This window comes from Pongo abelii, chromosome 9, assembly GCF_028885655.2.
Source record: "Pongo abelii isolate AG06213 chromosome 9, NHGRI_mPonAbe1-v2.0_pri, whole genome shotgun sequence".
NCBI classification, from domain to species: domain Eukaryota; kingdom Metazoa; phylum Chordata; class Mammalia; order Primates; family Hominidae; genus Pongo; species Pongo abelii.
Window position 1 is genome coordinate 57,243,968 of NC_071994.2, and position 22,923 is coordinate 57,266,890.

The 22,923-nt window shown below is 44.2% G+C and overlaps 1 protein-coding gene across 18 annotated transcripts in view; it reads right to left on the reverse strand.

The window, feature by feature from the left end:
• The window catches only part of NAV2 (neuron navigator 2), an 882,771-nt gene that overhangs the window by 126,698 nt on the left and 733,150 nt on the right, over positions 1 to 22,923 (reverse strand). For all 18 annotated transcript variants that reach the window (XM_063728134.1, XM_063728135.1, XM_024254960.2 and 15 more), the window contains one exon: positions 16,640 to 16,762. In XM_063728134.1, coding sequence (XP_063584204.1) covers positions 16,640 to 16,762 — 123 coding nt within the window. The remainder of the gene's footprint in view (positions 1 to 16,639; positions 16,763 to 22,923) is intronic.

Genomic DNA, 22,923 nt, shown 5'->3' on the forward strand with positions numbered 1-22,923 from the left:
TGTGCTGGGTAACAGGACGGGCACAGCAGGACAGTGGCAGTGAGAGCAGAGAGACAGTGCCAGGAACCGCAGCACACAAGGACGTGCTACAGAGCAGTGGATGAGGGAGGGAGAGGAAGCGTTCGTCCCAGCTCTCCAGTAGAGCTCAAACCTGAAGTCTCAGAGCTGACCTCTGTGGCACCAGAGAGGCTGGGTCATTAGCATGACAAGTGCTGCTTGTGTACAGAAGCCTCCCTAGCTGACTTCCTGCAGGGACATTCAAGGCCAGGGCTCCCATTAGCTCCCCCAGCTTGCTGGCTTTGCTCACTACCCCTTTATTCCAGATCATTAAGAACGCAGCCCTCTGGGAGGTTTCCTTGAGGCCTTTGTTTAAACTGAGAAGCAAGTACATTTAATTGCCTCAGCTAGACACCCTGCTTTACTCTCCTCACACCACCCTCCACACCCCTTCCTGGTCGGTACCCCAGGCCCTCCCCCAGGCAGCTTCATCCCACAGCTTGTGTCCTGAAACATAATAAGTGCATGCTCTGAGGCCCTCCTCAAATTATGGTTCTGATCTTTACTTCCAAAAACAGAGCTGGAATTATAGCTTGGCTCCATGAGAAGTTCAAATCCACAGGGTCATAAACCCTTTCATGTTCTGTTTCAAGACCTTTGCTGGGGATTTTAACAGGTTTGCACCTCTGATGTTGTTACACGGTGGTTAGTCTGCCAGTTCCAAAGATTGAGACCTCCTGCCAGGATGTGGAGCGTGTTAACTACTTCGGGTTTTGCCAGTTATCCATCGGGGTCTCAGGCCTTAAATATCTTCTGCCTTTTTTTCATTGCCAGAGTTCCCCAAGGACAGAAGAAGTCGGGGAATAAGAGCTGAGTGAGACCTCCCAAAGCAGATCACAAAGAGAAGGGGACACTGCACCATGGAGGTGACACAGGCCAGTGGCCACAGTGCTGGGCCTGGGGCTGAGAGGACCCACATGTATATCCTGGCAAATTTAGGCATCTTAGCCTTTCTGTGCCTCACTTTCCTTATCTGTGAAATCAGCATTCTGATCATGACTAAATAAAAATTGCTGCCATTGATCAAGGGCACTGACTGGGCCAGGCACTGTGCTAACCTTGTGCCTGGCACTGTCTCATTTAATCTTCACAGCAGCCCGATGAAGACATGGGGGCTCAGGATGGTTAACTGACCTCTACGTAGCAGCAAAGTCGGCGTCTGAACTTGTAAGAGTGTCACATAGGTTAAAATCATTTTTCCTGGCCCAGCGCGGTGACTCACGCCTGTAATCCCAGCACTTTGGGAGGCCGAGATGGGCTGATCACCTGAGGTCAGGAATTTGAGACCAGCCTGGCCAGCATGGTGAAACCCCATCTCTACTAAGAATACAAAAAACATCAGCCAGGCATGGTGGTGGGTGCCTGTAATCCCAGCTACTGCGGAGGCTGAGGCAGGAGAATTGCTTGAATCCGGGAGGCTGAGGTTGCAGTGAGCCGAGATTGCGTCATTGTGCTCCAGCCTGGGCGACAAGAGCAAAACTCCATCCAAAAAAACCCCACATTTTCCCAAAGCAATAGTAGGCTGGGTTAAACCATTCAGTCTCCCACAAGAGAAGTTCCTGAACATGAATAACCCCATTTTTTTGAAGGCAAGTTGGGCCATGGTTATCTCTCTTTGAGGACTGGCTGAGGACTGAGTGGGAGGGTTCACTGTGTGCCACAACAGCAGGGTTGATTTATGCCAGGTATGAGTGGCTTATAGCCGACTGATGCCCCTTTCTAATGGGTCACAGCCCTATTCTGGTTATTGGCTAGTGCCCTATTCTGGTTGGTTGGCACCAGAAACACACTGGTTTTAAACATTTTGCACATCAGCCCTGCATCACAGTGCCTGGCAGTCATTTATTCCTTCATGGTGTATGTAATAAGCACCCTCTCTGGATGGGCCCTGTGCTGGGAGAGGGGATTCACCTGTAAACAGAGCTGACCTGGTTTCTGTCTTATTGATACTGATAGTCTAGTGGGAAAGACATAACAGGAAAATAAATAAAAATTAACACAAATGAAAGTAAGAGATGTCATATAAACAGTTTCCAAAAAGAAACTAACAGCTGAAACTTTCTTTAGATTGAGTGGTCAGTAGCAACCTCTCTAAGTGATAAGGTTTGAGTTGAGACCTGAAGGAAGAGAATGAGCCAGGCTTATAAGGAGAAAAGGAGAGGGGTGGGAAGCACAGTCTATGCAGAGGGGACAGCATGTGCAAAGCTTCTGATGAAAGAGAAGATCCGGCACGTCCAGGGGAATGGATGAAGGCAGGAGTCGGGGAGGGAAAGCGTGATGAGGTGAGGCTGGAGAGGTGCGCAGGGGCCGGAACACACACCACCTTGGAGGCCACGGCAAGGAGTCTGGCCTTTATTCTAGGTGCAATGGAAAGGCACTAAGGGAGGGTTTCAGGCAGGGGCAGAGGGGATCTGATGTATATGTGAAGATTACAATAGCTGCTGGGTGGAGAACATACTGCATGAAGGCCCTGGTGGGTACAGCGGGCCTGGAAGGCTGCAGTGGGAGAGCTTAGATGAGAGAGGATAGCAGCCTAGACCCCTGGACCATGGTAAGTGAGAGAGAAGTAGAGGGAGGTGGGCAGAGAGAGGGAGAGAGAGAAGCAGAGAGACCGGGAGAAACAGAGAGAGAGAGAAGCTGAGAGATTTGAAACTGTTTGGGGGGAGTTTGCAGACTGGAAGGAAAAGGGGGAGGAAAACTATTCAGTCAATCTTATTAATTATCTTAGGATAATATTAATTACCTAAAATATAGCAAACATCTCCTACTGTATATGCCCAGCTCTGTGCAAAGCCTGGGAATGCTGAGAAAAACACACTTTTGTTCTGCTTCCTTCCTCTCAGTCTTGGGGGAGACCATACCTAGGAGCCTATTGTTCCAAAGGCATGTTAAGGGCTACCAGAGAGCAAAACATGGTTATGGAGAGACCTGGATAGATGAGAGCCCCCAGAGGATCCTACCTGGGGTAGAGGGAGGAGTGTGGCAGGCAGGGCTATAGCCAGCCACGGACCATGAGTCGGGATTCCCTGGATAACGTAAAGGATGCCAGGAAGCTATTCCTGATTATTCTTGGTGCTGGATCTACGGACTAGTCAACAGTGGCCTGCCCTCCCCTTTTAGAGATGGGGCAGCCTGGTGTCTCTGATACAACACTGGCTTTAGAGCCAGACAGCCCTAAGTTAGAATTCAAGCTCTGCCACTCTCTGCCTATGTAACCCTGAGCAAGTCACATAAGCTCACTGAGCCAGGATTCCTTATTTGTTTGAAATATGGATAATTCCTGATGTGGTAAGTCCTCCGGGAGGTTAAAGCTAATATGTAGAGTACCTAGGAGAATACCCAGAACATAGCAGGTGCTCAGTGAATGAAAATTGTTGTTTTTGATGATGAAATTCAGACTAGGACCACAGATCCCAAACTGTCAAGAGTCTTATGGTGGAGTTTAAGCAGCCTCCCAAGGAGCCTCTGTTTCTGGTGTACCCAGAGCTCTCATGGGTTGCTACCACACTGACAATGGAAAAATGAACCTATTCTCTCCACAAAACGCTTCCACAAGTTGGAGGGGCCCTGGAGGCCCACCAACATCTCCCCACATAGTGCTCCACCAGCTTCTGGTTAGTTGTAGGGCACCCAAAGTTGTCCCTGCACTCACCTTCTAGTGTCAACCTTTACACCCTATAGGAGGTGACATGACAGACTCCTACCCAGACTACAATGGCCTGTGGTTCTGTTCACATCTTCTCTAGGGCTTCAACTACTGCATACTCATAGGTTGCCCACAAGCAATGTCCAGGCAACTCAAATAAGCGGCCAGGGAGAAATTTTTTCAAGCCTTATTTTGCCAGTACAGAAACCGTAGGCTTGTGAGTCTCTCTCTCCAAACCTCAGGGTCAGCTAAAGGAAGAGGTACCAATAGAAATCCTCAAGTTGGAGGTTTGAGCCCACTGAGCCAGGCAGCCACCTCATTTCCCTCTGTCCCCATTTAATCTCCTCCACACAATCCTGTAACATCCCTCAAAATGTCAGGGTCTCTCTTCAGATCTCGTTTCAGGCAATTTTACAGTACTGAGCACCACAGATTAATGAGGGAGATAAATCAAAGAGCACAGTGGACGAGCGAAAATAACAGGACTGCAGCTGAAACACACAAGGCTAGCCTCTTCTTCCTGCATTACTGAGACGCAAAACAGCCACAGGGGTCTACAGCGGAGGCTGCTCCTAGAGGAGGCAATGGAAGACAGACCCTGAAGGTCAACTGGTGTGATCAACAGGACAGGGGAAACTCTGAAGCCTCGGCTGGGGGTCCTGGTAATAAAACAGTTAAATGTCCTTAAGAGAAAAATATTATACTCACAGCTTCAAGCATCCCTAAGATCTTCTTAAGTAAAGGATAGAATTCCCTCAGCAATAGCAGAGCTTGGCCTGAGCCTGAGCTACACTCTTGGGCTTTTTTTTGCTGAGCCTCCCAGATGGGGAAAATGATACCTGGAAGGGGGACTGGCTTAAAGGTCAGAAATCCAGATGCAGTGGCTTTGCAAGCACCTCAGTTGGTGCTAGGCCCTAGGGGATGCTCACTTATTACTCACGTAGGTCTAAACAAGGTTCGCTTTTTGGAAGGATAACAACTGACTCTTTAAACAAAGAGGGAGGCAAGCACAATGATTAAAAGCAAAAGTTTTGTGGCCAGAGAGACCTTAATTCAAATCCTAACTTTGCCCCTTATAGCACTGTGGCTTTGGGGAAGAAATGTCACCTTTCTGAGCCTCATTTTCCTTATTTGTAAGCCTATCCTTTCCTTGTGTAACTTACAACTCATTCCAAGTGCTGTTTTGTCCTCTGGCACTCAGGAGTACCATGCAAAGCCTGTCAACTGCATGAAAAATCACAGCATAGGAGAGGCCCTCCAAATGACCCGACATTGCTCATTCTCCAGGCTGACCACTGCCCTGCTCAGGACAGGCAGCACCCACTATTAGTGCTGATTTAGGGAACAATGTACATCCAAGTCTGATTAAATCCTGAGTCAAAGCACCCAAAAAAATAAATACAATTCAGTTACTTGGAATTTTGTTATCTCAATGAAAACAAGACTACAATTTCATGAGTGTCATCTCTGAATATAATTTTAGTGAAGCTCCAATTAGAACAAAATCCATTGCAATGTATAATAGCAGATTTTCTCCAAAGCATCAGAAAAGTCCAAGACCCCACCACTCTCCACCGCAGCTGTCCTCTTTGCACTTCTCCTTGGGAAGATTTCATTCTGGTTCTTCAGGCCCAGACATTCTTCTCTACCTGCCATCAGCAACAACAGCTATCCACCTCTCTCAAACACCTCGAAGTGCATCACAGCTTACCCTAGGCTTAGCTTTGAAGTACAGCGAGGATGGACACCTTAAGGCCTTCTCCTCTGCTGCCTGCACAAGAGGGGGCCCCTCAGCATGCCAGCTACAAGAAGCCACTCAGCCTGCTGGAGTTGTACACATGAAGGGCCTTGGGCAAGAACCTCACTCCTAACTGAAATACCATCAAATGAGACATGTCATCATCACCATCAGAGACAAACAGTTCACAGTCCCTGCCCTGCATGGATGAGCTATACCCATGAGTCATTCTGTTAACTCTGCCCTTCAAGTAATAAACAGGAACACTGACTTACAGGAGCTCAAGGACCTTAAAGATCAGCCAGGCTGACCGCACAAATGAACAAATGGAGGTGCAGAGAGGGGAAGCATCTTGCCCAAGGTAATTCACTAGTGGCAGAGCCAGGTATAGGACAAGGTCTTTTGGTTCCTACTGCACTCCTTTCCTTATTGCCTGGATTGCATTCATAATCATCACCAAATAAATAATGTGTGCCTTCATCAGAGTTACTTAGAGTTCATGCTTTCCAAACCCAAGAGATGACCTTACTCCTGAAGGCTAGAGGACAGAGAGTAGTCACTGGGCTACTAACAATCTCAATTTCCTCACTGGCAAAATGACAGGGCTACAATTGATGATTCTGAACAAACCCAACCTTGACATTGAAAGCTTCTATCTGGTGTGAACTGGCTGAGGAGAGACAGCCTTGGGAAAATACATTTATATACAAAGTAACCTTGGATAGAAACACTGGTTCACTACAACTCTGGGTGTCACAGCTGTCCAGCATGACAAATGCAAAAGGTTATAGTGAAACCAGGGACTCTTTTCCATAGGCCACTGTAAGTGCCTTATATTCTGGGCTTATTTCAGTCAGATCTTACATTTCAGTAACAGAAATCATGGCTAGGCTGACCTTTCTTTTTTTTCCCTTTTTTTTTTTTGAGACAGAATTTTTTTGCTCTTGTCGCCCAGGCTGGAGGGCAGTGGCGCGATCTGGGCTCACTGCAACCTCCACCTCCCAGTTCAAGCGATTCTCCTGTCTCAGCCTGCTGCGTAGCTGGGATTACAGGCGCCCGCCACCACGCCCAGCTAATTTTTGTATTTTTAGTAGAGACGGGGTTTTGCCATGTTGGCCAGGCTAGCCTCGAACTCCTGACCTTAGGTGATCTGTCCGCCTCAGCCTCCCAGAGTGCTGGGATTACAGGCATGAGCCACCATGCCTGGCCCTAGGCTAACCTTTCAACATGACAAAAGATACTTAGGGAAACAAAACGAAAATCCCAAATGGTTGATGAGATAAGCAGGACTATTGGACACTTGGGTAATGTTTCTAAAGGATCTTTCACATCATCACTGGCAGGAAAAGGAAATTTCCTGCATTTTATTACAGCAAGTTCACAGTATAGGACCATATGCAGTCCCCAGAGATGCTTCTGGTCCTCTCTGCACCCAAGGCACATGGTTAAAGTCTCTATAGCACTTGGCACATCATGTTACAATGGCTTATTTAGGTCTTTCTCTCTCTACTTGATTGTAAGCTTCTTGAGTACAGGGACTACATCCCACTCATCTTTGGATCCCAAGAGCCTGGTGCATAGTAGGTGCTCAGTAAATTCTAAACAATCACCAGCATTTTCTATGAGCCATTACATATGAAAACATGGTCCAAATACTTTGTTGAAATACAGCTGACTCATAGCATTGAATAAAATTCCTTAACCAACTCAACTATTATGTTCCTTCATCTACCAAGAAGACAATTATACCTGCTCACTCTTCCCCACCCAGAGGAGCTACCGGAGGCCATGTGATCAGACTGGGTGGCATCTGATAGGCATGCAGTAAATACGTGATGAACTGCATGATACAGCGTTGGTTAAATAACAGGGGGAGAGGGGAAACATCAAGCACAGGCACTCACTTGCACGTGATAAAAGCATGATAGTCATTAGTGCAGTTCACTACATATTTTCTGTTCTCCTTGCAGGCATATGGTATAACTGTACTTCCCTTCACCTTTGAATTTAAGTGTAGCCATGTGACTTCCTTTGGCCAATAATGAGGAAAAGTTACATGGGTCATTTCCAGACAGAAGCTTTAAGAAACTGTGTGTGGTTCACCATGATCTCTTTCTTCTTGCAATGAAGACTGTCAGTGCTCTAAATGGTAGTTCCTCTAACTCTGGATCCCAGAGTGAGAATGATGTACAACATAGCCTTCCACTGACCTGTTATGGCCAAATAGAGTTTTTTGAGAATTGTTTGTTATGCAGCATAACCTATGCTATCCTGACTCATACAAAAACATTCACGGGTACCCAGATTAAAACACATGAAGTTATTTTCTGTTGCAGGGCACAGATATAGTCAGATTCTGACTCAGCGTCGGGGCCTATGCTTTGGGTGACCACGGGAGTTGGCATAGAGAAAGGTGACCCATCTTGGCCTTTCTCTTTGGCCTCTCATTCTTACTTTCATATTGCTAGACATCTTTTCCTCCACACTTCGATCAATGATTAAGTTTAAACAACTGTTGAACAGTTACCATTTATAGAAAACGTACTTCAGGTGGGGCGTGGTGGCTCATGTCTGTAATCTCAGCACTTTGGGAGGCCAAGTAGGTGGATCACCTGAGATCAGGAGTTCGAGACCAGCCTGGCCAACATGGCGAAACCCTGTCTCTACTAAAAAAACAACAACAACAAAATTAGCTGGGCATGGTGGTGTGTACCTGTAATCCCAGCTACTCAGGAGGCTGAGGCAGAAGAATCGTTTGAACCTGGAAGGCATAGGTTACAGTGAACCGAGATCGTGTCACTGCACTCCAGCCTGGGCAACAGAGCGAGACTCGGTCTCAAAAAAAAAAAAAAATGCACTTCAGGGGCATGATTATACTCTCTCTGACCCTCAGGTGTGCTTTTACTATAGCGTAAAAAGGTTATGGAACAAAGTTATGAAGTTGAGCAACATTAGGGAATGGGAGATTCTCATGAGGCCACCATACGGCTCTTTCCTTTTTAAAGTGAAAACACTGCATGCACAAGAATGATACTCTGCAGACTATTCCTTCTCCTCTCTTTACAACCCCCTGGTAGAATTCCTTTGTGGTTTAAGGTACAGATGGTTTACTTCCTGTCAGCACCATGCCTTGTTCAGCACTTGTGGCTCTAGCCACTGATCCCGCAGGCAGTGGCACTAGCATAAAACAGCCTCTTGGGCAAGGCCAATGTAGTTATTATTGCCCTGCTACTGAGGAAATAGGCATTGCCTCTAAGGCTCCTTTTATGAGCTTTAAAATGAAAATGACTTTCACTGTCTCTTACTTTGTGTCTAGTTGTTATAGACAACTAGGAGAAGAGGAAAGAGGATGGAAAGAAACTAGTGAAGATCGTTAATGCTGGCCACTGTGCTAGAAGCATCTTCTCGTCCCAAGACAATGAGTACAACTCTTGAATGCAGGACTGAAAAATGCTCAGGGGCGCTAATGGTATAATAGAAAGTTATAAGGCAGACAAAAGGAGAAGGCAAGGAAAATGAAAGAGGAAGAGAAGGGAAGGGCTGGGAGTGAGAGGTAAAGAATGACAGAGAGAGAGTCAGAAAGAGGGTCAACTGATTGACCCTAGCAAGAAAAGATGAAGACAAAATAATACAAAAGAAGTCATGAAGGAAGGAGGGAAAAGCAAGGACAAGTTCATTCTCACTTGGGCCAGTAGGAAGCTCAATGCTGAATTACTAAAAAATGCAACCATGTGGGACCTTATGTTTCATCAATCCGTGTTCTCTATTTTTCCCTTTTTTTGCACATCATATTCAAACTTACATTTCCCCATGGTCCTAATGCTATACTCATTTATTTTATAATTGTTCTTTTATTATATGCAGTTATTATAAGCTGTTTTAGAAATAAAAGCGGTTAATTATTCGCTAATTAATTAAATATAAAGAAAAGTGAGTTGCAACGAGGTAGAGCCTAGATTGTCCTAAATAGCTTGCAGGACCTAAGAATTAGAGTGTTTATCTTGGAGGCTGGGCACAGTGGCTTACCCTGTAATACCAGCACTTTGGGAGGCTTAGGCAGGCAGATCACTTGAGCTCAGGAGTTTGAGACCAGCCTGGGCAACATGGTGAAACCCTGTCTCTACAAAAATGCAAAAATTAGCCGGGTGCAGTGGCATGCACCTGTGATCCCAGCTACTTGAGAGGCTGAGACAGGAAAATCACTTGAGCCAGGGTGGAGGTTGCAGTCAGCCAAGATCATGCTATTGCACTCCAGCCTGGGTGATGGGAGCGAAACACTGTCTCAAAAAATAAAATAAAAATAAAATATTTATCTTAGGTGCTTTGCAAAAATACTTTCACCACCCTCATTCACCTCATTTGATCCTCACAACAGTCCTGTGAGACAGGTATGAATATTGCCCTCATTTCAGAGACAAAAACCTAAACTCAGGGGAGTTAAGTGACATGGAGAGTGAGGACTGGAATTAGGGCATGTTTACAACAAAACTCACATCTTTTCTTTTATAGCTGTCTTGGCAATGTAACTGTGATGGTTTCTATCAGTGCTGTCCAAAAGAGTTTTCTACAGTGTGGGAAATGTTCTGTGTCTAGGACAGCACTGGCCACATGGGACTTTTGAGTACTGGAAATGAGGCTAGTGTGATTAAGAAACCAAACTTTTAGTTAATTTTCATTAATTTTAAATAGTGGTGGCCATTACAGTAGGCAGCACCGATCTAGATTCTCTCACCTCTACCATACGTATGCAGGGGAGATAAGGCTCAAACACTGGCAGCTAGAGATTGTATGAAGTGGGATTAGTAGTCAAAGAGGAGAGATCACCTTTGCTTTACTTGATGACGGTGGGAAGATTAGGAACTGACCGTACATAACAAGTAGAGAGGGGAGGTAATGGGGGGAGGGGGAAGGTATTTTAGGGTACCCTTCTTAAACCATGGTCCCAGCCTCTGGAGGCCCTACAGATCCCCAAGCTCTGGGTAGGGAACCTCCAGCAATTGCTTAAGGGGCCATATAGTGGTTAGCCAAGACCAGGAAAGAGAAGTTTTTGAATGACTGCAGAATCTCTGCAGATCTGGTGGCCTTGGAATTCCCAGCTCACTAAAGGGAAGCATCACCCCTGACCTGCGATCTTGACATTGTAGACTCCTCCCTCAACCAACAACACAAAAATTGCAATAAGTCAGAATTCACAAACGGGCATCCCTCTTCTAAACTTGCAAGAAGGCCAAGGAGGCAACTGGCCCAGCTCTGTGTAAGAAAGGACCTTTTCCTTGAAGTCTGAGAACAGTGATGAGAAAAGGGGTGAGGGCAAGCCCACTTGCACGGTCCATGTGCAACAGGTCTGGGAGGGAGACAAGTCAAGAAATATTCCCTTTTTCCTCTTAATGCAAATCATTTTGCATTGTCTCTGAAGGATAGAGTTCACCTTTCCAGCTGTTTGGGCATTGCTTGTATTTTCAGTGGCTATGGACTCATTTAAAGAGACGACATCATGGTAAGGTCTCAAAATTAGGGAATCCCTACAAGGAGGGCTCCCTAAAAGAAGCAATATGTTAGGTGATTGGAGGATTTGAGGGGGTGATCAGGCAGGCCTGGGTTTGAATCCCAGCTTGGACACTCATTAGGTGTGTAACCCTGGGCAAGTTTACTCACCCTCTCTGAGCACCACTGCTTCAAATCTATGAAACCAGGATAACATCTCCTCTCAAAGGGTCAGGTGTAAATGAGATAATATTTGTAAGGTGCTTGACACAGTTCCTGGCATAGAGCAACCCATCAGGAAATGGCAACTATTACTGGTTTTATTACCTTCTGATATAAGTTTATATTAGTTTTCTATTGCTGACATAAGTTTATGTCAGTTTTCTATTGCCATAACAAGTTAATATAAACTTAGTAGCTAAAAACAACAAAAAATTATTAGCTCACAGTTCTGTGAGTCAGAAGCTCACATGGGTCTCGTGAGCTAAAATCATGGGTATGTGCAGGGCTACATTCATTTCTGGAGGCTCTAGGAGCATCTGTTCCTATGGCTTTTCCCTTACATAGAGGCCACCTGCATTCTTGGGCTGTAGCCTTCTTCCTCCATCTTCAAAGCTGGCAATGGCAGGACGAGTCCTTCTCACATCACATCATTCTGACCTCCTCCTCTTGGCCTCCCTCTTTCACTTTTGAGGACCTTGTGATTATGTTGGACCCATCTGAATAAGCCAGAGTAATCTCCCTGTCAGCTGACTGGCAACCTTAATTCCCCTCGCCATGAAACTTAACATATCCACAGGTTCTGGAGATTAGAATGTGGCCATCTTTGGGGATGATTATTACACCTACCACAGGCTTAGAATGAAGCGTGAGGGGAGCAGTCTCTTCCTGTTTTTGCTGCTTCTCTTATGTGGCTCTCAGTAGGGACTATGCCTCAGAAATAACTGGCTTGTTGGGGACCTACCACCTGGTAAGGGCGCCAATTGCATCTGCCGGCTGGGGACCTCTGGCCTGGATTAAACTCTTTCCTCCAGATCAGACCTGAATCCATGAATGCACTGCTTGGTGCCAGGAGGCCTGCTTTGTTCCGTATGAATCACAAAGCCAAGCAGTGTCCTGGGCTCTTGGAGTTCTTATGACACTCCCAGCAAGGAAGGAGGGCTCAGCTTGGCAGGCTGCTCAAATACCAGGTTGCATAGTTACATTCTCACACCATGAGACTCTCCTTGAGAGAGGCCTCCCAATTCAAGCTGAAATTGGGACGCCTCTGAGTGCCAAGGCCCTGGATGCAGCCTGAAAAGTCTGTACAGTGACTCTGAATCCTTCACTGAAACAGCAATCGCAGTACTTAAAACATTCAAAATTTGAAGGGTAATGAAAAACTTATAACAAGAAGAAAAAAAAAATCTCTCTTTTCTGCTTGGTTTCCTGGTACAAAGGTGGAGGGCGATTTTCATTTTGTTCAAGTTTCAGGCTGACTCTTTACTACACAGCATTTGTTTTTCTGACTTTAGAAGGTTTGAAGTAATATGGCCTTATTGCCTAAATTAATAAAAAGCACTGAAGTTCAGTAAGTATTCTAACGGCTTAGAAGAAAGTTACCAAGTAGTTCCAAAGTCCTCCTCCTGATCTATTGTCACACCAAGCCTGATTTCTGTCTTCATTGTGCTCTCAGTGGCATTTATGTGATCTTGGGATGACATTCAAGAGGAGCATCTAACTGGCTCAGCCCGTTGTGTGCTAAAACACAGGTGGGTAAAGAAAAGGGTGAGGAGGATGGTGTGGCTTTGTAGTCACCAAGAAAGGGACTTAGAACTTTCCCAGAGCTGATCTTTATGCTTTCAAAGCTCTCAACTTGCTGGAGTTCGGGAACTTTTGATGGGTTCTGAGAGGACAGCAGTGCATGTAGGAACTGGCAGGAGTTCAATGAGCCATTTGACTGTCTGTTAGCCTAGTCTCGGCCCTCCTTGCCATATTTCTTCTTCTTCCCAGTCTGCCAGTTTGGAGACCTCCATGCCAAAGCTCCTTTTATCTGTCTGTTATCTGGAGCCTATGATGTGTAATAAGCCACTCCATTTGTCCCTTTTGATCCTCTCTTCTCAGACACCTGGCTCTAGTCTGCTGGAAGTAGACACTGATCACTATCAGGAAAAACCTGGAGCCCAGGGGTGGCAACCCTAAAGAGTGACAAGAGATCAAGGGCACACTTAACTATCTTCATTTATTATTTCTTAGAAGCTGGCTGGTAACATACCAGACTCACCAACTGACACAGTCTCTATCTCCCAGGCTCTGAAGGCATCCATTCCTATCAGTTACTTTTAATAACCCTGAAGATACCCCAGCCACATTCTGCTGCAAACAGGCAAGTTCTGCCTGGTAGGCCAGCGTCCCTTAAGGTCTTTCCCTGGAAGAGCTGTTCTTCCCCAGCTGCTTGGCTGTGGTTACTAATTTTCTTATTCACACAGTGATCTGCCTTTCTTCCATTTGCTGAGGTCTAATCAGGTCTAATCACTCAGTACTTTTCCTCTTTCCTTTGTAGAACTCATGTGGTCTATTGCTTATGTGTGAATCAAAAAAGGACCGGGCTATCTTTTTATACAGAACTTCCTGGAAAAACCTTAGCTCTGGGACCTTTGATTTTCAGGTTTAAAGGAAAGAATTCAGGTCAATTATCTAATTTAAGTTGTTTAAAGAACATATTTCCAATTACAGGGACAAGAACAGTATTACCCAAATTGCAGCCACTTGCATACTACCTTTGTTTTCTGATATAACTACATACCATCTGTGATATTCTTCCTTGATATTTCACATTAAATTGTCTCAAGTCTTACACTATCCTTACCTTAAGCAGCATTTGTAAAATCACAGGTTTGATGTGCTAGTTGTAAGTTTTAAAAAAATATTAAAATTAAAATGTAATTGTTAAAAAGGAGTATTTTCCTATCTGCCATCTAAAATTATCTCCTATGCCACCATGATAGCCTCCCACTTTGGGAAACACTCATTTAGAATATAGATTTTGTAAGTACATGAGACTAAATTTGTGATTTACATGAAGAATTTTACAGAAACAAATGTACTATTTCAACTTAGCTAAAGATGAAGTATTACTATGGTCAGCTCATAATAACTTTGGAAATTATAAAAAATTTAGCATATTCTAGAATAATGGAAAATATCTCCTTGCCTATAGGCCAGAACTTATGTAAAACAAGGATAAATTTGTAGTCTTTTACAAATCCTATGTCTTTAAAAAGCCATCTGAGTTCTTTCTTTAAAACTTTGTCAGTTATCCACTCAGTTTGTTTTTTGTTTTGAGACGGAGTCTCACTCTGTTGCCCAGGCTGGAATGCAATGGCTGCAATGGCACAATCTCGGCTCATTGTAACCTCTGCCTCCCGGGTTCAAGCAATTCTCATGCCTCCACCTCCTGAGTAGCTGGGATTACAGGTGTGCATCACCACAAATGGCTAATTTTTGCATTCTTAGTAGAGACAGGGTTTCATCATGTGTGCCAAGCTGGTCTCAAACTCCTGACCTCAGGTGATCTGCCCGCCTTGGCCTCCCAAAGTGCTGAGATTATAGGCGTGAGCCACCATGCCCAGCCTCATTCAGTTTTAAATAAATGATCATATCGGAGCATTCCAGTCTGGAGAGAACCAAAGGACATTGTTGTCCATTTCGTTTAACCATACAGGCTGAACTAAAACAACCTAACAAGTGCTACCTATCTTTTCAACCCCACCCTCATCCTCCATCTCCAGAAGCAGAAACAAGCTCAACTGTGATCTATAGTAATCCCATTAATCCTACAATGAAACATTAAATTAAACTGCCTAGCATAGTTTCTTCTGCTACAAGGAAAACTGTATCTTATAAGGCCTGTATTTTATGCGGATAGATTTACTAAACAACGGATAGAAGAATACAAATAAGCAAAATAATTTGGCAAATTGTGAAATCTCCAGTGGGGGTGTTGTAGCAACTGATTTTTTTTTTTCCTGTTATTATTTACTATAAAGATTTTAGTTACAGAGAGTTTAGTTTCTCCTTAGTAAGAGCAGTTCTCAGCCTGGGCGCAGTGGCTCACGCCTGTAATCCCAACACTTTGGGAGGCCGAGGCAGGTGGATCACCTGAATTCGAGAGTTTGAGACCAGCCTGGCCAACATGGTGAAACCCCGTCTCTACTAAAAATTCAAAATTAGCTGGGCATGGTGGTGCACACCTATAATCTCACCTACTTGGGAGGCTGAGGCGGAAGAATTGCTTGAACCCGGGAGATGGAGATTGCAGTAAGCCAGGATCATGCCACTGCACTCCAGCCTGGGTGACAGAGTGAGACTCTGTCTCAAAAACAAACAAACCAAACAAACAAACAAACAACAACAACAAAAAAAAAGTTTGTTTTTTTTTTCTCAAATGGTTCATGTTTCTATGGACTTTTCAAACCCATTCCTTTCTTTGTTAATTACAGGAAAAAAATATGACTTGAGCTAGAACCCTAGTGGAAGGCCTTTTAACATCCCTGATATAAATCACAAGCCTGGGCATGGGGGAGACTCTAAAGAGGACACATTCAAGTTAGTGGTAGAGACTGGGCCAGATCCCAAGTTCCTAACAACTCATTCAGTGTTTCCCAGCCTTCCCTGAGAGAACATGAAGATTCTTCTTCAGCAAATTCCATCTCTGGGTGTGATTTTAGTATTTGTCTCTTTGGTGTGCTGCCCTATTTCTCTAAAGCCACACAATTACAGAAGTCACTTAGCTCTTTGTAAAAAGCATGCCCTGGGAACAGCAGGAAGCTGTTCTTGTGCTACTATTTGGCTTTCTGACATAAAAGGTTTAGTACCCAAAAAGTCTATGGTCATTTTAAACCACTTGCTTCTAAATTCCATGTTACATCTCATCAACCCAGATGTGGAAAGAGGTCAAGTGTTCCAGCAAATCCTTAAACAGCCAGATCATTAAGGGTATTTGAAATCTGCACTGAAATCCAGAATTATAGCACATTAGAACTGGAAGGGATCATAGAAATCATATAGTCCAAACTTCTCATTTCATAGGTTGCTCAGGGTCATAGAATCAGTTTGTCAGAGTAAGACCTAGAACCTGGAGGCCAAATAGTCCTCTTTTGTTATCACAGTATTTTCTGAACCTCTTTTCTTCTCTGATAGCAGTGGCAGCGATGCCTGATCAACCTCTATGATGTCAACTACTTAGCATGTGGTGTCTAAACCCATGTCCTTAAGCATTGCCTCCTATTACCATGCAACAGGAGGCTTTTTGGTGAAGGCTGCTCAGCCAAGGCTAGGAGAGATCCCTTCTGCACACAGACCTTCTGTGCCACAAGGTGCAATACCTAGAAAGCTGGCTAATGAGAGAGGAAGTAAAGCACATCCCTAGGGCCTGCTGAACCGACAAAGACACAGTAGCAACAAGCAAAACAATAACAAAAACCACGGAAGCCTGAAATCCCTGTGTTGCTGCTGTCAGAAGCACCACCCTACACAGAAGCAGGACTCAAGAACCCTCGGCAGCCCTTTCCTACCTACTGTACCTGCTCCTAACCCCAGGTACAGATTCCAGGCCTCCCCTCCTCTCTGTGGGTTAAAGTCTCCATTCACTCTCCCAATACCATAACCCTCATTTCTCAGGCCACCCTGGGATCACCTCTGCATCCGACCAGCCCCAAGTGCAGCAAGCTTACCTGTCAGCATCTCCGAGGCCCAAGGAGGTATTTCGTTGCAGGGTCTCCCGTACCACAGCCATCCCATCAGGGAGCCGGTTCAGGCGACGGGTATAGAGGCCAAGTCCACCATCAGTCATGTACCTTTAAAAGGAGAAGAAGATGATGCACATGAATGTCAAAAGCAAGTGGCTTCCAGGCTTGCATTCATATCCAGAAGCCTGTACAGTCACCAAGTGCTCTAAGGGGGAAGAAACTGAGGATTCCCTGAGGCTCTGGCACTGATCACAGCCCAACGATAACTCAGCTGCTGATCCAACCTAGAGGATCACCAGCTTGCTAACAAAAAAGTGAAAAAAGAGAACGAACTCAACTTAATTAACCCAAACTCACAGGTACCTACGATGCAGAAGGGAACTAGGGAATAAAATTAACTGTCAGATGGATTCATGACATTCTTTTTAATGTCAGCGATTATACAAGCAGGTGTTTTACCTGAGTAATGCAAATGGAACTGACAAATCATTAGCAAATCATAGGCAGTAATATTACAGAACAGTGCAGTGGAAAAAGCAGGCAAGCTTTTGAGAGAAGGGGAAAGAAAGGATAGAGGATAGATGAGTGACCTTTGCCATCACAGGTAAGTCACTTCCCTGGATGGTGAGTTTTTCACCCAAACTATAGGACTATCACAGCCTGTGATATGTGGGAATATCACAACATGGGCATGAGAATGAGTGAGATAAGGAATATGAAAGTGCACTGCAATTTGTGTAAGACTATATAAGTGGAAGACATTATGGTTGTCATGATCGTGAAGTGAATTCTACCCTTGATAGTGATGTTTTAAGGGAGTTGTCACAAAACTCTGAACAACACTAATGCTAATTTATTCTTTTTTTGGTAATGCTACAAAGCTGTCTTTTGATGAAATCAGTGCTGTTCTTGGGAGGGAGGATGTCTGGAACTTTCTGTACAGATGGCTGATTGTCTACCAACCAGACAAGTTCCTAAAAGCTTAGCCACTAGTAGGAGGTAGCTCAGTCCAAGGCAGCTGTACCTCATATCTACCTTGGCTTCCTCACAGCCCCCATAAAGGAGACTGGTTGTGTCATTTCCCTCATCTTCAGAGGAGAACAGGAAGTCAATGCAAAACTTGGGCAGAGCCAGAAACCAAACTTGGATCCCTTCAATCCCTTATGGGCCCCATCAGATCGCCCTGCAAGTTATCTGAAAATGCAAGCATTTTACATTTCAAATCAAGTAATATGTAGTAAGAGGACCAATGAGTCATTATTTTTCTGAAACAGGGTCAGCTGAGCTACATCATGGAAAGCTTTATTGCACTTGACATTTTAACTTTTGCATATATGGAGTCGACCCTGAGGGTTCCCAATCCTTGAATTTCTTCTACTTGTAGCTGGGGACCTTTTTAGGATATATTTTTCAAGAACAGAATTATGAGATGCAGACGAGGTTGCCCAGACCAGGAAGTTCAAGAGGCAGAGAAGAAAATTCTCACTAGAGTTATCTCATGTGAAAAGCACCTTCCAGAATGGGTAAGAGGAACCCAGGAAGCTTCTAAGCTATTGTGTCTAAATTCAACACCTCCAAATGTTCCCTCCTCCTCCCTTTATGACATTAATGATCACTGAGGTCACAATGTCAACATAATGAAAAATCTGTTGGAGTAAATCAGACCAACTGTTTGTGATTGTGCTGAAAATGCAACAGAAGAGACTGAAGTTTTCACTCAACTTTATCATTTTAAAAACCACTCTGTGAATATACTAAAAACTATCAAACTGTATGCTTTAAAATGGTGAATTTTTAGCCAGGCACGGTGGCATGCACCTGTTGTAGTCCCAGCTACTTGGGAGGCTGAGGCAGGAGAATCACTTGAACCCGGGAGGTGGAGGTTGCAGTGAGCCGAGATTGTGCCACTGCACTCCAGCCTGGGCGACAGAGTGAGATTCCTTCTGAAAAAACAAAACAAAACAAAACCAAAACAAAACAAAAAAGAAAACCCCAAAAATAAATAAATAAAATGGTGAATTTTATGATATATGAATTAAATCTCAATAAAACATAAAAAATGATTACAGCTATAGTTAAATAATTATTTGTCTAATTGCCCTTCAATGCATGTCTCTCACACTAAATAGTAAGCTCTTTGCAGGCAGAGATTCTTATTTTGTTCAAATCTATATCCCATGAGCTTAGTACATACTAGGTGCTTATTAAATACTGTTTTTGTTGAATGAATGAACACATGAATGAATGAAGCCCAAAGACACAGCCATAGGGCTGTGCAAATTTTTTTTGCAAGAACACTGATTGCAGGTTTTCTTTCCTCGTAAGCTTTAACAAACTTACATTTAAGACATATGACAAGCAAATTAAACTGTCGATCTGCCAATCTACCCATCATCCATCTATCCAGCCATCCATCCATCCAGCCATCCTCCAACAGACAGAGTGACTCAGGGTAGAGTAATGGGTTATGGGCATCCATCCTACAACTAGCACAAGGAGGAAAAAACACCTACACCAAAATGCCATAACTTTGCCAGAGGCTGGACTTTCTAGACCCCATGTCCTTTCAAGGAGAACTCAGTGGAAGCTCTTCAAAATACAATCTATTGCACCATTAAGCAAGGCAGTTAATTTTGATTTTAGCAAAATCTGCCCAGCCAGTTAGATAAACAAAATTCTTTCAACTGGGGAGATCTTGTCAAAGGACAAACAAACTAATTTTAGCATTCATTTCCCTGCTGGATTTTTATTGCTGGTGAAACAACACACACGGTTGGGTAATTACACACACACAGGCATGTAGACAAGGCCCACATGTACAGAACCCTGGCTTCCTGCTAAGGCCAGACTGTGGGGCCTGGTGAGCATTCCAGACACAGAATGCTGAGAAACATTGCAGCCCCAGCCCAGCTACACCCGGGTGCAATGTGGATGTGTCAGAAAATGACAACCCCAAAAAAGTGGGAAAGCCTCTGAGAAATGGGACTGAAATGGAACTGAACGTGTGAGCTGGGTTTGCTGTTGGGAATTCTGACTTTGTTTTGGCAGAGGGGAGGGGAAAGGCAAAGCTAAATCAGGATCTTCTGCCTTCTCAAACTGTAGGAAGAAATGAAAGTCAGGGAGCTGAATGCAAATAGTCTGACAATGATCTAGTTTCAAGACTGCAAGTCTATTTCACTTATCGTGCGCATGTAGAGGGAGGGCAGGCAAAGTGATAAGGAAAATGGGGAACTTACCTCTTCTTTTAGAGATATGTAAACACATGTTCAATTGTTTTTTTAAACAATAATATTCTTTAAAATAAATTCTGTTGTATGTCTCTCCCTGGGAGACGGCACAGCACCAGAGACAAAGCTGTGGTTAGAGCCAGCCTCACACTCAAGAAACTAATTTAAAATGTTTCTAAATTATTATCCACCAATTACAATGATTTACAAACAGCTCTGTATATATTTTTAAATAACTCCTGTATTATACAGTCAATGAAAAATATACAAATTTGGGTTTGCTGGACCAAAATTTATATAGGAATTGGCTATTGTATACATCAATATAGACTGCCTTAACAAAGTGAAGGCCTTAAGAAAGCATAAATTACAGATGAAGCAGCCACGGGTGTGCTTATCTGAAACACTGGCTTTTGCCCAGGGGTGTTAAAAAAAGCTTGTGTTTCTGAAGGTTCAGGGAGCCAGGGGACTGATGGCCTCACCCTCCACTTTAGGAGCTTTTACAGGAGGCTCACACTGGGTGAAGAAGAAATGACTTGCCTGAGGTCACAAGCAAAGGAACCAGCTGATCCAAGAACTGAATCTCAGAACACCCATGCCACACTTTCCTTCTCCTTGGAGAGATAAATAATTAGTGCTGGAATCTAATGAGGTGCTGGTAACATCCTAATGTCTTCTGAGTGGACTCCTGCCTCAGTTGCTAAGCTACTGAACCATCTCCCCGTTACCCTCCCGAGTTCTGCCATGATAGGTGGGTGGAGGCGGCTCTCCGCATCCACCTTCTAAAGCTTCCGCAGAGACCCCTGGATGGAAAGAGTAAGAGCCTCTGCTAAAGGGACAAGGTGTCTGTGGGGTGTTTTTCTTGCTTCCCTGGGGTGGCCCATGAGCATCAGCGTTAAGGAACATGACTGTTTGTAGACCCAAGTTGTTCAAATGCCTTCTCTGCCCCTTGCTAGCTGAAGGACCTAGTACACGTCATTGTTAGTAAGCACTAATGGTACTGAATGCTCACTGGGTACTGTGTTAAGTGCTTCACATAAATCATGGCATTCAACCTTCAAAATAATCTTATCAAGTGTATTATCATCTGTTGTTCAGATGAGGAAAACAGAGCTGTGGTTAAGATCCCAGCGCAGGCAGGTGAGTTCAAATCCCAACTTTGTCACATTTCAGTGCAATTTCTTCTAGCTTAAGTTCCCTCATAGGATTGCGGCAGGTTAAATGAGACAGTGCATATGTTTAGACAGCCCAGTGCCTGACATATAGGGAGCACTTCCTAATCATTAGCTGCTTACGGGAGTGGCAAGACCTAGTTCCTGCTCTGGTGAAGCTCAAACCCTACTGGGGACTAAGACATGCAAATAGCTCTACTGCTACACAAAAGTGGTATAACAGATGAATGCATGACTGGCTTTGAGAACACACGGGAGAAAGCATCGCAGAGGAGCGCTGTTTAAGTTGGCCCTAAAGGGTGCAGAGGAGTTTGCCAGCCAAAAGAGGATCCATCTAGCCACATGGATAACATATGCAAAAGCAGAGAGAAATGGCAGAGGGGAAGGTATGTTCAGAGAAGGGTAAGTAGTTCACTGTTGCTGGAACACTGGGATCACAGCCAGGAACTGGGCTGCATGGGACCTGGGGGATGGTTTTGAACACCTTGGATGCCAGGCCTTTGCCTGTAAGATGGGGGATACATGAAGGTACTAATGAATAACAGGCTCTGGCTTCTGTTTCAAAGAGAACATCGACTTTTCGATTCTTCCAACATTTTGTATTCAATTTTTGGTGGGCATTTTCTCATCAGTATTTTCTTCTACAGATTTTTCAGAACACACCATTTCCTAGTCCTGTCTCAGTCATCCCAGACCTCTGGGAGCTGGCCAGACTTGAAGGGTAGACCTCACCATCCCGCCAGTCAAGACAGACCTGTGAAGGCAACATGCCTTTTACAAAAGGAACTTTCTCTACAGAATAGGTTGGTAACTGACACTAGCTATGAAAAAGCTGTGGAATCTAATAGGACCTGTTAGAACAAATACTCTAGACTTCAAGTCCAACATTTAGTAAATAGATTACTTCCCTTTCTTTAAATGTAATGACGCAACAATGTGGAACCAAGTGAAACTGGCTTTGTGAGTCACCTTCAGAAGCGACAAAAGGTGGCTTCTCATTTCCAAAGTTCACAGTTCAACATGGCCTGAAGAAGTAATACAAACTGACTGTCACTAATCTCACCAGAAATCACCTCTGTCAAGAACTATGCGAGGAGAGAGGGGACAGAGAAGGAAAGAAATATGTACCAACTTGCTCTAGTCGAGTGCATTTCTAATAGAGCATGACATAAAAAAAAAACCTCTCAGATGCAAGAAACGAAAGAACAAACAGAAAACAAATCAATCCTACGTAATTACTTTCCTTCAAAGACATGTCAGCCTATCTCTATTTTTTGGACACACTTTTGGTTGAAACGTGGACATAGAAACATGGAATAATTACAAATGTGTGTGTAATATTCCTTGCCAATAACAACATAAATATCCGGACATATATATCAACACATACTTTGTTGCATAAGATTGAAAAAACTGATGGGGGCTGATGAAAAGCCCTTGTTGTTGAGCATGTCATCAACAACCAGATCCCCAAGCATTATATGCTTTCACAGGCCCCTCTACTCAGTTATAATACAGTGTGACATTCATTCTCTGAGTTTATTAGGATGTAAATCGAGTTTCTGGACAGACCTGGAAAAGAATCCCTTTAGTTTAGGGCCTCTGAGAAGACAGATGAATCAACTTCACTCCGGGTCATAGGAGGATACACCGGCCAGCGAGTCTAACAAAGCTCCCTGCATCCTTTTGAAAAAAAAGCTGACCTTGCAAGGTGTGGTGGCTCACGCCTGTAATCCCAGCACTTTGCGAGGCTGAGGCGGGTGGATCACCTGAGGTCAAGAGCTTGAGACCAGCCTGGCTAACATAGCGAAACCCCGTTTCTACTAAAAAAAAAAAAAAATACAAAATGAGCTGGGCGTGGTGGCAGGCA